At 43.0% G+C, this 21,820-nt stretch overlaps 1 protein-coding gene across 4 annotated transcripts in view; it reads right to left on the reverse strand.

Moving 5' to 3' along the window:
- Positions 1-13,731: 13,731 nt before the first annotated feature.
- Positions 13,732-21,820, reverse strand: part of LOC117816683 (axin-2-like) — a 34,527-nt gene continuing 26,438 nt past the window's right edge. For all 4 annotated transcript variants that reach the window (XM_034689057.1, XM_034689055.1, XM_034689058.1 and 1 more), the window contains 7 exons: positions 20,714-20,854; positions 19,725-20,146; positions 19,448-19,597; positions 19,109-19,342; positions 18,881-18,985; positions 18,198-18,323; positions 13,732-15,593 (listed from right to left, as the gene is read on the reverse strand). In XM_034689057.1, the coding sequence (XP_034544948.1) occupies positions 15,467-15,593; positions 18,198-18,323; positions 18,881-18,985; positions 19,109-19,342; positions 19,448-19,597; positions 19,725-20,146; positions 20,714-20,854 (1,305 nt within the window). In that variant the 3' untranslated portion in view covers positions 13,732-15,466. The remainder of the gene's footprint in view (positions 15,594-18,197; positions 18,324-18,880; positions 18,986-19,108; positions 19,343-19,447; positions 19,598-19,724; positions 20,147-20,713; positions 20,855-21,820) is intronic.

Consider the following 21,820-nt stretch of genomic DNA (forward strand, 5'->3'; position numbering starts at 1 on the left):
CCTAACATGAACAACACAGTCAGTAACAGGTGTGTTTCAGTTATAATCTAAACCTTGTCCTTTTTCCATCCTCCTTTCCCCTCTCTGCTCATTTTCTCACTCTTTTCCAGCCAAGGATAGAAGTTTGTATCTATGTATGAAATCATCAAACAAACGTGAGCTTCACATCACATCAGGTAAAGAAGGCATGCCCGGGCACTTCTAACAGCCTTCCTAAGATGCCTGTTTTAAGTCCTCACAAGAAGTCTGCCTCTCATTGAAGTTCAAATGGATAGCTCTCGGGCACAAGCTTTCCAGGGGGGAGGGAGGGAAGCTTGCTCACCTCTGTACCAAACTCACACATCCTAACAGGGAGCTACGTGAGGGGAAAAAATTAAAAGTGCAGCTCATGGGCAAAGCTACTGATTCCTTCTTTTCTGTCTCTCAAGTAGCCCCCATCCCCTTTTATCACCCAGCCGCCCCTTGCAGCCCCATGCCCCAAGCTGCTGTTGCAATGTCAACAAAATTTGGGCTGGGAACGTGGCTGGCTGATGAGAATCAGCTTCCTCAATGGGATCCTCACATGAAAAGAATGGCGCCTCAGCACAGATTTCGGTATCTATCATTACGAGCCTCATCTAAAGTCAAAATGAACCAATTGTCTGGTTATTGGTGCCTTGTTATCCACAGTGTGCCCCAGCTGAATGGTCTTTTGCCACAAGGACCTGCAGTTAAATAAAGACAATTAAACTACAAAGGGCTCGATTACAACTCTGCCACTTTGATGATGGAACAATAACTGCACCAATACCACTCCTCATGAGTTCCTCAGGGTTTAACATTTTGGAAGAAACAGTGTTAAGCTGTATCAAATTATGTCAAGGGGGGGAAGTTCATTTAATAGCTTGAAACTCCCGATCTCAGACTAAATATCTTTTCCCATGAGCCTTTGCCTGCTGTGCCCCTCCTCCTTCCCTGCGGAGAGGCCTAATTTTCCTGTTTTCACCGAGAACATTTCACGGTTCACATGATCAAAAGCTTGCATAAGCTCAGCGTTTGTTTACATCAGCCTACACCCCAGCAAATAAAGCAACGCTGACTATCTTTCTTTATTCTGGCTTTCAGTCAGTCTGCCATCACACATGACCTTCCACCTTCACTTACGGGCATATGCTCTGCTCTCCTCCTCCTTAAAGAAGGGGGAAGAAAGAATCAAAAAATATTTCTTTACCTAACCATTTAAGGTGACAAAGAGTGTGAAGTTAATGTGTTACTTAAAATCTCTGAAAATGCCATCTTGATCAACGAGAGCAACGACTACTGCATCTGTCCCAATGTGGTGCATTAACAGACACAGCTCAAATGAGGTCCTTTGACATTCAAAATGGAAGTGTGACAAGAGGGACAAAAACAAGCAGCAAATCAACACATGAATAAATAATCTGTTTGCTTTTTCAGTGTCCCAATTCGACAAACCACAGGCCATCCTTCCTGAAAGACGTCTGTGACTCATTTAGTGCTGAACTGTTTTGAATGAGCGTGTCTCTTAGATGTTGGGCTGAGGTTTGACATGTCTTTATAGTTCTATTGTTTCATAATTTTTCACTGATTCCCTTGGACAATAAAAGTCAAATGTCATGTGAGCAAACATCTTGAACAAACTGTTTCAATATTACATACTGGAATTATTTGTTTCATGTTTCCATTCGTTTCAATACTTCTCTTTCAGCACTTTATCTCCCCCTCTTTACTGATGGTGATGCTTTTGTGCACAAGCCAGTTCACCAAGTTTGTGTTTTGTCCTCACATTTACATATTAGCATTCACATTCCGGCCCAGTAGGTGGCGGTATGCAATCCACAATTATGCACGGAGAAGAAGAGGAACAACGAGAAGCAGCGGCAACAGTCAAAATGACCTCTCTGGTTTTCAATGTTTTAAAGGAAGAAAAGATGATTTCAATTTGCAAAACATGTGTTGCAAGTATTCAGTGAGGAGAAAATTTGTGAAGTTTTCCATCCATCCATGCATTATCTATACTGCCTTTCCCGTTCGGATCACAGGGGAGTGGGCCGTAGCCTATCCTTGCCTTCTTGCAGCGAACATCCTGGACAGGTCACCAGCCTACAAAAGGGCAAACAGGAGTTTTTCAACCAGAAGTACAAGGAACTTTTAGTTCCAGGAACTTCTCTTCAAGCAACTAAAAATTTCCTGTGGCCTGAATTCCTGTGAAGATTATACATATCAGGCCAGCAATGCACGGAGAACTAACAAAATTATTGCAACCCACCACCAGACCAAGGTGAAGGTAACAGACAGCCTGACACCGTCATGTGCAACATTACAGTTAGCCTTTTAGCATGGAGGAGATTCAACTTGTGCTGTTTGTGATTTAAAACACCTGTTCACCTGCCCATTCAAACCAGGAACGTTCTAGCTGCGAGGTTTTCATTGCAATTCAGACTTATTCAAGGTCTAGGAAGCAGCAGTAGCTTCTGCCATTAGCACCAAGAGGAGGGGAGTACCATAGCTTTGATTCAACATGCATTTGTTGATCTGAGACAACTCAAAGCTGAAGATATAAGTTTACCTTGGACCCATATGGACCCAGTGGATGGATGAAGACATGAACATGGCTATCGCTTAGTATTGAGAAATGTACTTAACGTTTTTCAAAATCACCTGTTTGATGATGATTTGTCATTTCCTCCTTCGCCCCGGGAAAGAAGGTGGAGTCGCTTTCAATAAAACCATGCCAACTGATCCAATAAATTCCCACAATACCTTTTCCCCCAACAATCAGTGGAAATGACAGGAATCTCTGTTGATAATACTTCTCACAACGAATGTTAAGACCAACTTAATGAGCATTGCAAGCCAACAAGAGAACTCCCACCCCAAAGGGGAAGTTGGACAGTCCCTGATACATGTGGGTATAGGGCTGGCACACCCCAGAGATAGAAGAGGCAGAGAGGGGAGCCAAGTACCTAGTTCTGGTTCTCATGAAGGTTATTTAATGGGGAGACCAGTGCCAGCAGTGAAGGTGCCCAAGGCGCACAGAGTGAAAGAGTTACAGAAACAGTTTTTATGTAGGGATTAGTTATATATAGGTAAACAACGATGTATGTGAATGTGAGCGTGTTTTTTGCATGGGAGGAGTGAAACTAGACGATGATTACGAGAACACATTTACCTCTTCTCATCTCAGGAAACAAACAGTCCAACTCTGAAATTAACTCAACAAACAAGAACCATATGCTTGTCTTTCCTCTCCCGTCATCCTCTTCCACCACCCTCTTTTCCATGAGAAACATGTAAATACAAAGACCAAGAAACACATGTGGTTAGTCATAAAGCTGCAAATGTTACCCCCTAGCCCCTCCTCGTTTTTCTTCTTCTCTCTGTTCCGCCCCCAGCCTCGACCTCCTCACCCGAGAAACAAACCCGCAAGAAGGAGGGAGACAGGGAGAAGAGCTAAGGAACAGGAAAACAACAAAAAACAAGAACAAAGAATGTTGGAGGGGATCACAGTATTGGGAAACTGACTTAATTGCCTGTGTGTGAAAAGCAAAGGAGAAGAGGGACAAGCTGGCGACAGGGAGCCAGGAGGAAAAAAATAGATGGAGCTGCTGTGGGCTCCAGCAGACTGCAAAGCCATTTCCTCACAATGGTGGCCTCTTGTCATGCCAGGGGGGCATGTTGGCTCATCAGTAAGTGGCATGTGAGATGAAGAACACAAACAAGGAGAGACAGTGCCACTACAGTCCTCATTAAGAGACAGTTGAATTATGCAGTTGTATGTAAGCTCGTTTGGTAAGAGACAGATTCCCTCCGAGGCTGCCATTTTGCAACTTTCTACCATCTCATCCAACTATAAGTCCCTTCCCATCATCAAGGCCGATTAGCCTAATCGTCTGCGCTTCAGGGGTAGTTATCTTCTTGGGTGTTTGATGAAAATGGCTTGCAGCTGGGTTGTGTACAGCTCAATCTCTAACAGGTGCTAGGCTCTGTGGGTAAAGAGTAAACAATGGCGGCTAAGCCCCAAGCTTTGCCAGGCGGAGAGTCTACAATGGGAATCTGTCAAACTTTAGGGCTCACAAACTCGCAACCCAGGTGGTTTTCAGAAAGAGTTAAAGACGTGTAAACTCTTGGGGCTTTTCAACATGATAAAGATGTATGAAAACCTTTAAGCAACCAAATAAGGATCTAGTTTCTAGCTGAGCTGCAAGGCCAAAGACATGACATAGACAGCTGTGGTGTTATGGAAATGTTGAATAAGGTTAATTACGTATCTGAATTTGTCGTTAACCACTATATTGACCAACTTCAATGAAAATCCTCTATTCCTCTTAAGCCTATCCTCTCATAAGACACAAGCTCTATGAGAGTCACATGACTGAGTCACATGATGAAGGCTAGTTTTTATCCCTGTGGTGCCTGGGAGGCCTCCAAACCCAGAGTGGCCTCACCACATTTCCCACAGCCGTCTGGGGAATGGACTGCAGACCTGAAGGTATGTGTGAGGCACAACACTGAAGCACCAAGGCTGTCTTAGGTCTCAGGATAAAAGGGAAGAGAAATTCCCTAGTTTCTAAAAAGGAACTCAGTTCAATATTGTCTGTGGTGGCCACACCCAAACAAGACTAAATGAATGGATGACAATGTCTAGTCTCTGCTGCAGGTCCTCTGTGGTTCATGTTGGGATCTGAGGATATAATATGTTTTTTGATTTGGTCGATTGTTATGTCGGCCTTATATTGTATTCATAAAAACATACATTTGTAAAAGCTTAATTTGTCCCATTGAACATTTTGGTCATCTTATAAGAGCTAAAGCAAAACAAAAATAAGACAAGCTGGTAATAATGTTTACCAAAGAGCAATACTGAAACTATTTCATCATACTGTTCTGCAGTTTGGGTAGAGTCAAGTTAAAGTAGTCACAGTAATGAAGCTAAATCACAGATTAGATAGCCCGCTTCAAGTTTTAATTCCACACCCAACCAAAAGAAGAACAACCATGATTTAAAAAAAATGACGTCTTATTGTAGCACCAAGGATCCAATTACTCCATCATTTGTGTTGGGACTAGGCCTGGATGGGAACTAGAGCTTAACCAGTTAAAGTCTAGCAAAGACCTGTCAATGTGAAGTGAGGACTGTATAGCTTTGAGATCTCTCCATACGTTGATGCTTGTGTAAATGTAGGTCTTGTTTGGGCATGAAAAGACTGAATTACTTCTTGAATGAAAAATAAAGTTGGTCTTCTTCATTTTAATTAATTTCACCTCAGAATAACTGCATTGTGCTCAAACCTCAATCGAAGTTGTCTTTCCAGTTGAGCTTTTGTGCTACTGAAGGCAAAGTACATTTAAAAAGGAACAGCTCGGAAAGTTTTAACCCAAAAGGCAACCAAAATTGCAGAAGCAGCCTTTAGCTGTTGTGAATTTCAGTTTTCCCACTTTTCATTGCCAATAACTGACTGGACTTCCATGGCTTCAGTGTGTTGCTGGTTTATGGGTCTCATCCATCCCAGATATAACTTTATGACTGGAGTATGTTTAGCTTCAAAGCCTTTTCTGACCCCAAACTCCAACCCAGCTCTGTGTTTGCATACCATGCTGCCCACAGTGTAATGTGGGCCAACGTGTTAACAAGACTCAAGGTTGCCATATCTTGACACATTAACATACTTGGTGCGTCTACAATAGCCTAAAGAGAGTGTGCCTTGAGCATTCGTATGAAAAACCACAATGCCTGAATTATTTTATTTTTAGAACTGCCGCTCCTGTTATTCAGGGTTGCATAAGAAAAGACAAGACTCTGATGGATTCAAAATCTACCACACACCCTCCAAACTGAGGCCACAGGCGAAGCCTTTCTAGAGACTGCATTCCGTTGGGTCACTGAGGAATGTGGACAAAGCTTTGTGCCACGACAAACTTGTGTCATTGGATCAGTTGGCCAGTCTGATGTTCTGAACAATGGTGATCCAGGCGGTTGTCCGCACAAACCAACTTTAGGCCACAAGGCATGCTTCTATCTCTGTTCCTCCTCTTTAAGATCTGAGACAGATACTGTCCTGTGGTGTTTACTGACGAAAGAACACTGCTAAATGGAGCAGTGGTTCACCCATCTGTAAATATGGCCCTTGCCAGCCAAATTGTTCCCCTTGTTGACAGTGGTTAAGGCCTAAAGCTCTATCTTGCCCGGAGACCACAGGTTTCCCTTGGGGGTGGTTGGAGACCCAACAGGGGGTACTTAGACAAAATAGATAATGCCTATCCACTGCTGACACAGAGCTGGCAGAGGTAGAGAGAAAAAGGAAAGAGATGGATGGATGCCCCCAAAATAAACGAAAATTGTCCAAAACAGAGTGCCTTAAACTCAGAGCAAAGAGAGCAAGAAAGCTTGAATTTGAGTTTGTATTGGTATTGTATACAGTAACCAAAGCAGCGCCTGACCACCTTGAATCCATCAGCCAGGTCTACACTCTATCCTGTCCCCTACACATTGCCAATGAAAGGCCCCTGGTACAACCATGTCAACAGGGCCCTATATCACTAGCCAGACTCTTCTCCTTTGTTGTTCTCCGGTGGTGGATTGAAATACCAAACTCCACTTGAGCCACGGAGTCCCTTTTTACCTTTGAGGAAAAAGCTTAAGACCCAGCTCTTTTGGGAACATTTATACACTTAAGCTACTCTCCTCTCCTCTGTAGTCCCCAGTGGTGGAATAAGCTACCCAACTATACTTGATCCACAGAGTCCCACTCTACATTTGATAAAGTTCTCCACCCAGTACTTTTGTTTATTGCTTCCATACTTAATGCTGTTAAAGCTAGTGATGATGTTGATGACAAAGCCATTGATGATGATGATGATGATGATGATGATGATGATGATGATGATGATGGTGATGATGATCGTGATGATGATGATGTTGATAAAGATGACATTTGAAATGTTTCTGTTGCATGATAACCACAGCTGTGCTAAATGGGTGGCAACTGACTGCAGGCCAGTCAAAAGTTTGGAAAACTCAAGTATTAGTGATGCCCCCAGGATGGCATGCTGTGAACTGTCATGCCATACTGTCAAGGGGAACAATAATTGTACTTCTACATGACCTGTATAAGCTAGAGAAAATCACCAAGATGGAACTCCTGAAAAGTGCAAATGCTGTTACATTAACCTGGGATCCATGGACATCAGTGAGTAATCAGTTATCTCAGAATAACTGCACACCCTATTGACACTGATTGGACATTGCATCCCTTTGCCTTAACTCCCGCAGGTAAACAGAATCAATTGTTTGAGAGATTCTGTCATAAAGCTAGCCCTAGGTCTAATGCTGCTTTTTGGCTGAGTAGGTCAGCGATCATTCATATACTCATTTTACATGTTCATGGATAGTGTACACAAGAAGTCAAGTGATATCTATTAAGCTCTTATAGTTCTAAGGTGCTTGTCTTGATAGGGTTCAATTAAACTTTCATATATTGACTACTCTACCTTGCTAACTGATTTTTCAGAGCAGTCTGTATTTTCCTGAAAATGTATTTATGTTTATGCATTATGAATAATTACACCATAAACTTTATTTGAGTAACCGTGCATACCTCAAAGCCTAAAGCCTTTCTTCTGTTCTTAACCTATATAGCCCTAGTCTTTGTACTTACAATGCCAGATGTTAAGAGTGAAGTCAGGTAAGAAGCAGAGTTATGTACCTACAAAACAGGCATGTATGCTAGTCAAGGTTATGTTGAATCTAGATGTTCCCTCCAGATAACACAAACCCAACAACACCCTCACACCCACATACACATCACTCCCACAGCTGAATGACAGAGAAACAAGATAGTTCAGGGAAACTGGAGAGATAAGTAAACTTGACAACACAAGAGAAGGGGAGAGTGGGTGAGAGAGCGAGACAGCCAGACTGGGGAGAGAGAGAGAGGAAAAGAGAGAGAGAAAGTGAGATATCCAGCAGTGCCAGCCGAAAGAGGATCAAGGTGGTTTTGGATGAGTTTCAGAGGTAAGCTGCAGTTAAAGCCTCCAGCTTGGACCGCTCACACGCAAATGCCAAGCCCCACCGCACACATCATGAAACACGAGACAACATTCAGGTGTTTGGTGACAGGAGAGAGGACAGCATCCTCTGTTTGGGGTTCACTCCTAGAATACAAATGTTGTATCCTATGCATCTTCCTTCCATCCTGTGGAGGGAACATTCACATGTTGTTCTTAGTGTCTTTTCCATCTGGTTTATACAAAAAAATACATGTGCATGTGCATCTGTTGATTTCCACAGCATGAATATTTTTAGGAGTCGCCTGTCGTGACAAATTGTTCTTTTAAGAAAAGCATAATGGTTAGATGTGGTGAAACATGAGACGTGGTTGTTGATTTTCTTTTGAACTGCCTATCTATATATACTGTATGTCAAAAAATGCGCTCTTGTAAATGTAAATGTAAATGTTGTTCTCCATGTCCAAAACATGTTTACAGTTCAGCTAATAAATTCATGATGAAATGCTTTTGAAAAAATGATTGAAATTAAATGCATCTGCAAAATATACTTGAGGATTGTTATCCTCAAAAAAACTACGGGTGGGGCAAACTTCTTCAAACTTTGCAGCACATTCAGTTCTTTTAGAGTTTATGTTTTCTTCACATTTGTCTCTTTACCTTTTAATACTAAAGGCATTACTTAAAGCTCCTCTAAGGAGTTTAAGCGGAAACATGAAACAGACTGAAATTAATTCTGGCACTTCTTTAAGATCTATAGAAACAAACAAGACCATTAGAATAAAGACATGTTATTTCTACATCGCTATTTTCAATACCTGAAAATTCGACAGGGGGGTAGGTGTCAGACAAAGTGTCAAGGCTGTAACATATTTCAAAATGGGATATTTATGCCCCTGTGTTCTGCACAGAAGAGGGGCAAAGTTGTTCTGCCGCTGATCCTCCCTGAGAGGTATGTGGACTTTGGCAAGGTGGAACATTGCTATACGCGACTGTTGGATTCAGTGTGTCAGTACAAAAAGCAGCGATGACAGAAGTGATGCGGTAATTCAATGTGTAAAAGACCATAAACTGCATGCTGCTGGAACAAACTTTTAGTTTTACATTTTCCAAGGATTAAAGGTTGTGAAGAACTTTTATGTCATGTTGATTCTGGTGACCCCTTTGGACAAAATCTATTGTGTTTTCAGTATGAAGACTGCATTTCCCATGAGCACCAACAGCCGCTATCCTAAAGATGTGGCTCTTGTTGTGAAAGCAAATGAAGTGAATACAGGTCTTTCTTTTAATATTACTTTTTTTGTAAGAGACAACTTTTTTTAATGCGGTAATGTGTTTATTTATTACTATGCCAAATTATTAACTGCAACCTAACAAAGGTTCAGTAACCCTGATTTCTTTCCACTCATTAACTTTCAAAAATTGACCAAAGGTACTGGTTTAATGTTACTTGTTAACTATTTTGTCGTGAAAGAGCAGTGAAGCATTTACAGACACTTCCTGGTGAGTGCAGAATATTGCCTCAGATTTCAGAGTCTGACCTGAACATAGACACTACATCTCAGGATAAAGAAAAAACTAATCTTGTTGCTTATAATCTCTTTTTACTATGTAGGTCATGAAGTGGCATCTGGGTAAGAGTGACTCTGTGACTCTGTGAAAAAAACTCTAAAAGTACCTTTGAAACCATGGTTACATTTTTACATATAAGCTTTTGTTCAGGTAGAAAAATGTGCAGGAATTCTTTCTTTCCAGACTAGTTGACCTATTGTACCCTCCTGTGCACCTGTCGGCCTCCAGGTTTGCACAAGCACTGCTTTCAGAAGGAACACTGTGAATATGATAAAATCAGACTTTGTTATGCTGAGAATAACTGACTGCTCTTCAGATGCAGCGTAAACTCAGTGTACTTCTCCTGTGATCACAAGAATTCAGATGTTTACTCAGAAGGTTTCCTGCATGGACAGTGTTGTAATATCAGCATATGCAAACAGTTCTAGCTAACAGTCTGATGTGTTGTTTTTTTCATGTCCTTATGACTTCAGAGGAGTTGAGAGCATTGGATCTTTGAATCTTTTGGTCTTGTAATCTAAATGATTGACATGGCGATAGCTTCCTAATCACTGAAAGCCTGAAATCAGGCCATTTGACCCATCCATCTCTGTTACTCGCCCTTCGGTCATTACAGGAAATGAAAGTGAACCATCCAACTCACTTCTCTCGCTCACACTTTCTTTCTGTCTGTTTGAGCCTCAATCTGGCACCGGGTTCCAATGTTTATGCATTTACTGAGATTGCTGGCGGGATTGTCAGAGAAAAAGGAGGGTTTATTTTTTTTTCTTTTCTCTCTCTTTTTTTCCCGTGCAATCTCTTGCCTTCAGAAACCATTAATGCCCATTCAACATCAACATCAAGGCACAGCTTTGATGTCTATTCTGGCAACAGACCTCTTTCTTTCTCTGCTGCCTGCTGCTCTCTCTCTCTGTCTCTTTCCTTCTCTCTATCCCCCTTTATCCCTTCCTCTTCCCTCCGCTCACTCTTTACGCTTTCTGTACAATCAAATAATTAAACGGATTGTCGACAAAATGATTTTACCTGGCAATTAAATATGCAAAGCAAGTCGGCAAGCGGTGTATGAGAAGGCGATTAAAAAGGGGCCCACTGCAAATCTACAAAGGCTTCAGCAGCACAATAGGCAGCAGCCCCTGCCTGCCTTGCACACTAGCTTAGCCTGGGGAGTGACTGGTGCCTCTTTATACCAGTCTCACACAGCCATGTTTACAATAGCCCCAACCATGCAATGCCAATTACCACAATGCAAGTAGAAATAAATGCCAATGTTTGGGGAAAACATAGGGATGAAGGTGGCTGCGTATAAGACATACGGACATACAAGGTGGCGGGAAAGAAAATCTGCCAAACAAATCAAAGTCACACCTCAGAAATATTCTCGATTGATGAAACAATTTGGTGAAACAATCGTTTGCTTTGGATTCAAATTGAAGTTTAAAGTGTTAGAAGTCAAGTTTCCGTGAAAGCAGGAATTTCAGAACCGGTGTATAACCTGCGTTGCACTTCACAAAGCACCTATTAGGACTGGAATGCCTCTGAAAGGCTGAGAAGAGGGGGGCTCCCGATGTGTAAGAGAGGGAATGCAACATTCAATGTCCATCTATCAACGCTTCGGTGGGGAAAAATGCAAGCAATTTTCCTGGATAGGTTTCCCTTCAAAGCCAGAGCCCCAAGAGGCTGTAAAAATAGAGTTGGGGAAGGCAGGGAGGGTGGGGGTAGAAGGGTGGAGGGTTACACCTGCCCTGTTCCAGGCAGTTCAACAGAAACTAGCTGGTTCAGCCAGATTAAACCCTCTGCATTGTGAAGTTAGAACCATGCAGGAATTGATTTTAAGGTTGGGGAGTATGCAATGCATTGATTATGTGTTGAAGTTTTCACCGCACTTTGCCTTTGATGAAAAGAGCCTAGGAAATTAATCTGCTATTTGTGGTGCTCAAATACAAACTGTTCAGGGGTGGCTGCGGTAAAGTGAAATTTTAAAGGGAAAAAAAAGTGTTTATGTGATTAAGGCTTAGAAAAACCTACAGTATCTCATAGATGTGACAAGCATTAGCAGCTTGTCTGTTTTTCTTCCTTTTTTTTTTTTTTGCCAAATTGCCAGGAACAGCGAGCAAAGGGAGAAAGAAATGAGAAAATCATTTTGTGGGAAGTGAAAGCTTGTCAGGAATGACTGTTGTTATCTTTGTTCCATGGCTACCTCTGCTTTTTGCCAATTGCAGGCTTTTTTTATGTCAACAATTTGAATTGAGCTGTACAAGTGAGTGAGTCTCTGCGCAGCCGACAGCACGCGCTCCCTATCACTAAATTATTTTCAGTATTAAACCACCCCCCCTCTCCCCCGATGCTGAAATAAAGACAGTTAATTGAGGAAAACATGGCTCGGCCCTCTGATAAGGGATGCAGGGTGCTTCATTAATGTTTGTGTTGACTTTCAGAGAGTAGCGCTGGTCCTCATTGCTCTTTAATAGGACCAATTAGCCCATGCCCCCATTTCCATGCTTAATGTCTCCCATTTAAGTGCTGAATACAGAATGCAGAGCACATTTAACCACCGAGGGGCTGTAAGGCATCAAAAGGTTACAGGCTTTTAGTGATTCCTGTTTACGCTGTCAATTAACAGCAGGCATTCAGACATTTAAGCTTCAATTACTTTGTCTGCAGGATGACTGTCTAGTGTAAAAACAGTGACTGCATGTTGTGTCTTTGAGACTGAATTTCATTATTTGGCTCAAGTGTTTAGTCACCTCTCCAGCCTCTATCTGCATTATGATGTGATGATGGCACTACGCTGCACGGCCTCTTTAATCCTGATGACTACAACAATATTTTATGGTCTTCATTACTGAGGAAGACGTGAAGGTTATACAGAAGGTAGGCACCTGTCAAGATTAATTCTTGTCAGTATTTAACAACAGGTTCTACAGACCTGTCCTGTCATTTCCAGTACATATCATTTCACTATAGTATGCTGTTGAGTGTTATCCGCACTATCCAAAATGTCTTGTCTTCTTGTCTTTGTTTGTGCTACATTTCTAATTGAACAGCTAATCTTTCAATGAGTGCGAAAATTCTTGTCTGTCTTTATGTGTCAGCTCTGTGATTGGCTGATGACCTGTTCACTAAGTACCCTGACTCTCAAAATATCAGCATAATCCTGATGAAGCATGTATGCTGATGTGTTCGCAGGTTTAAATTAGCAACTAAATAAGCCAACTAAAAATGTGACAAAAGCCAAATCTGATATTTTGGAGTTTTTGGGTAAACAGGAAATATTTCTTTGTCTGTCCAGAATATTTGAGAGTGACCACTTGAAAACCTGGGAGGTGTCTTAGATCAGGGGTTCCCAAAGTATGGGTCGGGACCCCCTGGGTGTCGAAGGACACTAATTCGGGGTCCCGAGGTGCTTTCCGGAATGTTTAAAAAAAAAAAGTTATCTAAAATTGCATAGTAGATCCATTATTATAAAAATATTGCCAAATTAGAAGTTAAATTTGCAAACACCTTGCAAATACATTTTTTTTCAAAAGTTGTCTGCCTTTCTCTGTTGCCTTATGACTTCTAAGGTTAGAGTTAATTAACATTTAATTATCAAAAGCATCAGTAGCAGCACGTTAATTCACAGCAACACAGGAAACACAGCCTGATTGCATGTAGGTAGGGTACTTTTCTGCGGACTAGCTAAATGAAGTATGAAGCAACATTTAATCATTTGAAGGAGCAGTGGGGGTTGCAAGTCTTTGGCACCTATGTTTCATAGGCCGCAAGCTGTAAAGTTTGGTAACCTGTCTTAGACTACTACAGCAGTCTAACACCCTCACTCTTTCTGTTGAGAACTGCAGTGGTCTGACACATGATTGTCTAGGTGTAAAACCATAATTTTTGCCTTTCTACAACCATCCCCACTTCATCTTCCATGTTCGTACTTTTCTACTTTAACAGATTATAAATTACTTTAAGCTGATAAAATGCTGAAACTAACCCTGTAACTTCTAAATAGCTCTCAAAAAGATAACTATCTTTCTAATACTAGGATGTTTGCTTTTCTGGATGATCTAACATATATATAACACATTAAATATTACATGTGCAGCAAAAACAAGTGAAAAGTGCGTTATATTAAGATTCATGAAAAAACTATTTCAGACACAACGGTTTTCATTTGAAAAATATAAAACTTTAATAAAGGCTACATCTCTCAATAATTACAATAATTATAGGTCCATGTAAATCTTTAAATGAAACTCTTTATATAATGTATAATTTACAGTTTAGATGAAACAAAACAAAAAAGGCCGTGGTGAAAAAACAAAACAAATAAACATGATTACAGGTTATTATTAAAAGCATAAAAATATCTTTTCAACATAAAACCCTTCTGAAAACCAAGGGATATATATTAAAACCCTGAAACAGGGTAGCACATGGTATGGCATCCATGTAGGCACAGGTGCTGTACTCATAAAACACCAGCGACAGTGTGTGTATCATCAATGTGTGTGTGCATCACATGGGTCAGTATCCATACTTCAGAATGCATAATTACAATGTATACAGGAGCTGTGCTATATACGATGTTACTGTAATGACATTCAAAGGATATCGGAGCCATAGTTCTTCAATGTTCACTTTTTCAAAACTTTGTGTTTGTTTTTTTGACACGCTAGCTGACTTCATCTCAAAGTCGTTCTCAGTTACCCAAACTGGTTCTTGTTAGCACAAGTCATTTTGGTGTGTGGGCTGTAAACACTGCCATTATTAGATGGTACGACTTGTGCTTGTGTCAGGTCTCCTCTCTGTGTGTATCTGCAACTGTTTTAACCCCCCTCCCCTTCCCTCCCCCCGTGCAATGCCTGGTTTACAAACAAAGGCACAACTAAAAGATTGAGCTCTGTCGCCGGACTGAGGGAAAAGAGAGGGAGGGGGAGACAATGAGGGTGAGGAAATACTAGTGTGACAAAGTTAACATTACAAACTATCAGCAGCATATAAGACTCAGATTGACCATTAGAATAGTGGAGGAAATGTGCCGCAGACCAGACCCCTGCTAAGGTTGTTAGTTTGGGTCAGACGGGGCAACAAGGCTATTGGAGGTGCTAGGCTAGTGTCACGTCCTCTGTGTAAAGTAATAACGAACAAAAACAAACAATATCACCACAGTATTCTCCCAACATTCAAAGCAGCTTGCCTATTGGCTGGAAACAGGGAGGGGGTGGGACACAGGTTTAACAAGGGGAAAGGATTGGGGTTTTTTTCAATAAATACTTAATAAAAAATTTCAACTCATGACAAAAAGCATCATCTATATATAATACATGTATATATACATATATGCAGGTATGTATATGCACATGTACAGACGTTTTTGTAATGATGTTGGAGTGTAAGAGCAGGTTGGTGGCATTTTTCTTCAGCGCCTGCTAGTCCGCCGCACGTGGCCTGGAAGCCTGTGTGAACGTACCTTCAGTCTCTCATTACATCATGACACAACGGTCATCTACATCTTCAGTGGTTATATTCAAGAAGAGGTGGGGTCTTTCCCCTCCCCCACTGGCCTCCAATCATAATCATCATCCTTGTATTGGTCTTTAAAAGTCTCTCGTGCCATTCCCTTCTGTTTCTAAGGCTGATTGGTTGATAAAGTCAGGGAGGGGCTGCACCTCCTGTGTGTTCGGCATACTTCATTGGCTCGTCTTCCTTCAATCACTCCTTTTGTGCTGGATATATTAACTCTGTTTAGCTTAATATTAAGAAATAAAAAATAAAAAAAATTGTCCAGAGTGTTTTTTCTTAATTACACAGAGTCTCTCGCTCCTCGTTTTAGGGACAGCTTAGCTTTTGGTTGGGCAGGGAAGGGAAGGGCATTGGTTGGTTGGCAGCGAAGTGGCTTTCAATCCATCCTCTCCACCTTGCCCAGGACTTTGCCCTCATACATGGGCAACACAGTGGCATCCTCCCACACTTCCTCAAACACGGCTCCACACTCAAACTCATCACTGGCTTTCTTGAAGTAGTACCTGAGGAAAAACAAAGAGATTGGTCTGTGATTAGAAATGTTGGGCGTAGGTGTATGTGAAAGAAAAAAAACAAAAATTGAACTGAAACAAAATCTGACAGAGTGGCAGCAGGAGTGCATCTGATATATTTCATCGTGTTTTAAAACTGCTTTGAGGCACCTACGCGACTACTTCCACATACAGGCTCGTGCACAACTCCCTTTAGTCCAAATCAAACACAAACACACGCACTCTGAGAGCCAGAAATGGATCCTGCTCAAAACAACTTAGTCATAGCCTTCAATGCCATCCCTGCACACTTCAAAGACAGAGCCTGACTCCACATCACACCGCTGCACAAACAGAGCTGAACCCTCCGTTTAAACACTCCCTGTGATAATTCAAGCTGCTAGAAACAGCCTGTTTGTCAGTGTGTGTATGCGTGTTCATCCATGTGTGCTTGTCTCCTCATCCACTTGTTCATCCTGACTGCTGGCCATTCTACAGATGCCTATCTGTCCTGCAAGGTCTTATTAAAGTTGAAGGGTTAATTAGAGGCTGTCTTGAGCCCCCCCTCTGCCTCTCTCTGCACCAGTGCCCCCCCCACTCTTTGTCTCCATGGCTTCTAATTGGGCTGGCTGTCAAATGAAGGGCCTTTCTGTCACACAGGTTGACATTCCAGGTGCCTGAGAGTCTGCCTGTGACTGCAGGAGCGCACTCTACGGCTCTCACATCAACACGCACATGCCCTATGTTTCTCTCTCACACACACTCACTGTCACGGTCACACACACACTCTCTCTTTGGGCAGCCCTCCGATCACCAGCGGAGAACAGAGGAAAAAAAGACAGCGCAGAAAGGAGAGAAAGCAGGGGGAAGCGGAGTGCAGGCCTTTCTCTGGCTCTGTGAGAGGGTGTGATAGGTTGGATGTGGGCCGAGCCAGAGGAGCTTTACCCTAGGAGGGGGGCAGGGTGGCGACCGCTCAGACGGTCTCCTGGAGGTCATGGGTCACCTAGCTAGCCCACTCTTCTTCTCTCAAGCAGAGATAAGTCCCAGGGTTAGCTTAGTTCGAGCGACTATGAAGTCTCCTGGAGCTCCTAATGATTTCTCCTCTCTACTTTAAACCCAGCAAAAGATCAGCAGGAGGGGATTTAATGATAAGCTTTGTAATGGAAAAATGCCTCATTTTGCCCATGTGTGCCTGTGTTCAGAATACAAAAAAAAAGAAGAAAAAAGTGGGAAAAGCTCTGTGTTTTATGAGCTCAGAGTCATTCAAACAACACATGTAAGGAGGGGTGAACAGAAAAAGCACACATACAGTTTTATTTTCCATGTTGATTGTAATTACAAACAAATGGAGAAGAAGCACATTGCCTTACCCAGGCAAAAAGACTTTCCAAAAGAGTGTGCAGTGATGTGACGGAGGAGTGATAGCATTTCAACAATAATATTCTCTGTTGTCTAAACTTTGCCGTTCAAGATTTTGCTGTTTGATCTTCATTAGAGGAAACCAAATCATTCAATTACACTTCTCCATTCAATTGGCTGAATTATTTTTTTTTCAGAGGAAAATGCAACATTTTCACTCACAAATAGTTCAAAGTCATCACTTTGTTTCAGAGAGTGGGAGACAGAAGAAGTCTTTCCACTGGAACATGTTTTATGTGGCAGGATTTTTCTCTCTTCGCAACATCTGGCACCAATATCGTCTGGCAGAGCTGCGGCATACTGTTCTCCACTGTACCGCTGCCATGTCCAAATTAACCAACTCCACACATTCTGCTGCCATTGAAGCCAGACGCTTCATTCCTACCTCCCCCTTTTCTTTGCTTGCTGAAGAGTTATGGGATAGCAGGGGTGCTAAGACTTGTTTGCAGGCCTTCTTCTCTCTTGCCTAACAAGCAGATGTGGCTGTATACCCTGATGTTAATGTGGGCATGGGCAAACAGGCTCCGTGTCTTTCGGTGGGATACAACCCACGCTGTCCTGTTACTTGATTAAGCAAGCCTGGACTTCCTGATATGAATGTTTTTAAACTTACTAGCTAATATATTTTAAATGAGTTAATAAGTCCTAACAATGTTTTGGAATTTCCCCCATCATTTGACATTGACAGGAGGTACTTTTGCTGTGTTAACTGCTATCAGAAGAAAGCGCTGGCGGCATCTGATTTTAATGCCTGATGCAATAGTGTGGAGGAGGAATCTGAAGGCCTCGCAATGGTCTTTGTGCACAAAATAAAATGTCCCAGGCTTCAAAGCCATATTTATTAAGGCTGCCTTACCATGGAAATCAGTACCAGATGTGAGAAAAAATTCGCTCCAGACCCCCTCCCCTCATCCTCCTCCTCCTCCTCCTCGTCCCCCCCCCTCTCTCTCTTTCTCTCTTTCTCTCTCTCTAAGCCCTGAATACAGCGGATCAGCTCAGTTTCTCTTCAACTATCGGCCTCCAAAATTTAACACTCCCACTCAGCAGACAAACACTATAACAAACGTACGCACATACACTGTTATTTCCCTCTAGTTAAGCACTGGCCACATCCAACAGAAATGATAAAAAAAAACAGAACAGCTATCCAAGTAAAGGCTGTTGTTCTTTGATCTGTCATCAGTGGTTTGTGTTTACCTGTAATTTCCTTTCTTGCTGAGCTGTTCCTTGAAGTGTCCCAGGGTGAGGCAGTGGGTCTTCATCATGCTGCGATAAGGAATCTCCTCACCACAGAAGAAGTAGGTGACCACTAACTCCTTTGACCTAAAAAAGAAAATATAACCAGTTTCAACTTTTTACTTGAAGGAGAAGAGGTGTATCAGTTTTATTAAAACTTTTAAATATTTTGACTTCACTAAAAGAGGCTTCACATTTAGGTGGCTGTGGCTTAAAATAAACCACTCAAACCAACACCAAATGTAAGACGGGGGCTGAAACATTTTAGGAACCAGGGGCTACTTTACACATCTTTGTTGTGCTCCAGTGGTGAGTTTTGGGAGACATGTGGGCAGTTGGGATTTTGTATTAAAGCATGTTTAATCTTAAATGATTAAAAGGCTCGAGAAGAGGAGTTCAAAGACACAGCTATGCTGACTCACAACATCTCTCTTTGAAGGGAAGAGCAAGAAAATCTGAGAGGAAGAGGGAGAAAACATAAGCTTGGGAAGAGAGAGGGAAGACTAAACAAGCATCTATGTGTATGGGAGATATATGCAGCCAAGCTTGAGAGTGATTCAGATAGAAAGTAAGAAAAAAGGAGGTATAGAGACAAAGGCTTGTTGTAGATTTAAAAGGACAGCAGTAAGAGAAGTAATACATACTCGTCTGTTAGGAGTCCAGGGCTGGCTAGAGGGCTGCCTGCAGTGGGGAAAGTTGCTGCTGGATGATTCCTGTCTCTCTGAAGGCTGCTGGCTGCTGTTGAATGTCTGTCAAAATCACAAAGACCAGTGTCTAATTAATACTCATGGCTATATGAAGAGGGATCACAGATCACAATACAATTAGTTGATCAGATGGGGATATGTTTTTAAGGCTTGAGTTTTCCCTACCTTTGTTTTGGTGGCTTGGAGACCTCCTCTAGTCTGCGACAGGCCTCCTCCAGCTGTGCCAGCGTGTTGGGTGGGGGCAGAGGTGGCATGGCCGGGTCCTGGATGAATGGATGGCCAGGATGGTGGTTACGGAGGTGAGCCCCACTGCCGATGCCACCTCCACCCCAGGACGAGTGAGTCCGACTTGGCAGTGCCTTAGAGTCGAGTGGGTTGGACTTCTTTAGACCTTGAGTGCTGTTTGGATAAAAAAAAAGTAAATATATGTCAAGAGCCGAGAGCTGGAGACAGCAGTATTGTGTGTCACTAATGATGTTGAGGTGATTTCTGACAGTCACATACCTGTGTGGCTTGTGTTTGCCCTGTCTCTCACTCTCTAGAATCCACTGCCAAACATTCTGAGAGCGGTCGGTGGCATCGAGGGGAAGGCGGGGAGAGGACACACCCTCTTCTGTGGCCTTGACTGGCCGTCTGGACAAAGTGCTGCAGCGGCTGGGGAAAGAAAAAAAGACAAGAGGTTAGAATCTAATACGTCAAAAAAGGATACATCAGGTATCAACAGCTGATGTGCAATACTGACTAAAAACTTGTTTCAGCACAGCTCGGAAGTTGCACTTACGCTGGGATGAAGTCGGAATAATTGGCGCCCCCTGGAGGGCAGAGGCACTGCACGCGCTGAGCCGCCTCAGCCTCTATCTGCTCCTTAGTCTTAGGCCCAGCGTGGTGATGGTGGATGTAGTGGTGGTGGATGTGCTTTGTGGATTGCCTGCCTGTCATCAGGAACTTTGGGGCCCCGGGATAAGCACCAAAGAAAGGCCCGTGGCCGGACGACACTGTTGCAACTGTCCGATCTGGTGAGCTTGAGCGCGGTGAGTGTCGAACAACACCTGGTGACTGGCAGCCAGGCGTCTTCAGGACCCGAGATAGGTGCTCGTCCAGAATTGCCTGAGGGTCTTCCTCACATTGGCTGCCTGATGGAAGCAAAGGGTGGTTGAGGGAGGTGTTGTTGGTGAGGTCGCTGCTCTCCTCTCTTTCCTCCTCCTTGATTGACAAAAAAAAGAAGGAAGTTAGGGCATTGAAAAACCTTGATATGATACACATGCAGGAAGCAAGCAGAGGAATTCATTCCTCAACTTACAAAAAGTTATATCTCTCTATCGTCCTGTGAAGTCAGTGAGAGCAAATGGCTGGATAACTTGATTTGAGTTCCTTTTTGCTTCACTGTTATCTTCGCTAACAGGCTTTGGGTGTGCTTCATCTATAATGCAGAGTGTGCCTGAGCTTCACAAAGAGACTGGCACTACACATACTCAGCAAACGTGCCACTGGAGAGTAGCTAAGTGCTAACTATTTGAAGGAACTTAAAATGTGCCTAGAAACATAAGTTTGAAAGTTCCTCCGGATGAAGAAGTGGAGGACAGAAAGGAACAGGGAAAGAGAAGCTAAACCAAGACAGACTATCAAATCCTTCAGCCTTTACTGTTGTGCTAAAACTCCCATCAAAGCTTCAGTCCGGCAATATCATGATCCTGAGTTAACTTAAAAACAACTCAGAATGTGTGACTTAAGGGTCCAACTCTTTTGGAGCAGGTTTGGATGCATCCATACCTCCTGGATCTGCTGCAGCCTCTCCTCCAATGAGCTCATGGTGTCCTGCTCCCGCTTCAGCTTCTCCAGCCGGGCGATGAGCTGGGCAGCAAAATCTGAGGGCTCAACAGGGGTCATCTCCTTAGGCAGCCGGTGTGTCCTCTGCAGGGTGGAAAACACAGATGGAAGGATGCTTTAGTGTGTGGCAGTGTAACTGAGTAGTGTTTCTGACAGATGCAATATGTTTCATTAATCCACTGCCCTTGCCCTAATCCTGTCTTGTTCCAAAAAGCTACTATTCCAAAAGCCCTAATCCAGATGCCCTTGCCCTCAAGCTAACCTGAACCTTCTCTGCCGCCTATCCCTCCCCAGATCTTCTCATGCCCAGTGCCCTTGGCAGTGCCATGCTGCTGGGCGAGGGGGGGGGGTAGCAATGGCTGGGTAGCAGTTGGTCTCGCTTGGAGGGGAGGCCCCCTGCCTGCACCCTCTGTAGCCCAACCAAGCCATCAGCTAGGCAGCTTCTGAAGTCAGTACACTTCAAAGGGCCCTTGTCAAACATCAAACGCACACTAGGGGTGGGAGGGACACACAGCTTTAAATCTCCGAATAAAAGCCAGATATCGACAGAGAAGAGAGAGTGAGAAGAGGAGAGGGGAAGAAAAAAGGGAGAGGGGGACAAAATTAACAGCATGAAAAAAGAGGAAGAGGATTGAGATGTGCGTTAGTGAAGTGGCAATGGGAGCGGAGAGAGAGCGAGACAGAGAAGGAGGGAAAAGAGGGAGGGAGAGGATAGAGGAGTCAAATACTGGGAAGATCTGAGGGGAAGTAGTAATTTATTTCCCGGCTGCATGCAGGGCAGCTCAGAGGTACTCTAGTCACATTATCCTCCTTTTTCTTTAACTATATGCGCCAGCTTCTCTCTCTCCCTTTCTTACTTTTTTTGTTATTTGGCACACTGGCTTTCTTGATTTTGACTCTTTTTTTGTTGTTCCTCTCATCTCTTTGTAGATGCGATGAAGGGAAGAAGAAGAAAGGCAAGCAGAGCTGCTGGCAAAGGAGCGCCAGCCCTGCACGGGGCCCCCGCTGCCTGGGGCTGGTGCATCATGGGAGACAGAGCCATCTCCAAAT

Source organism: Notolabrus celidotus, chromosome 7 (assembly GCF_009762535.1).
Source record: "Notolabrus celidotus isolate fNotCel1 chromosome 7, fNotCel1.pri, whole genome shotgun sequence".
Classification (NCBI taxonomy): Eukaryota; Metazoa; Chordata; class Actinopteri; order Labriformes; family Labridae; genus Notolabrus; species Notolabrus celidotus.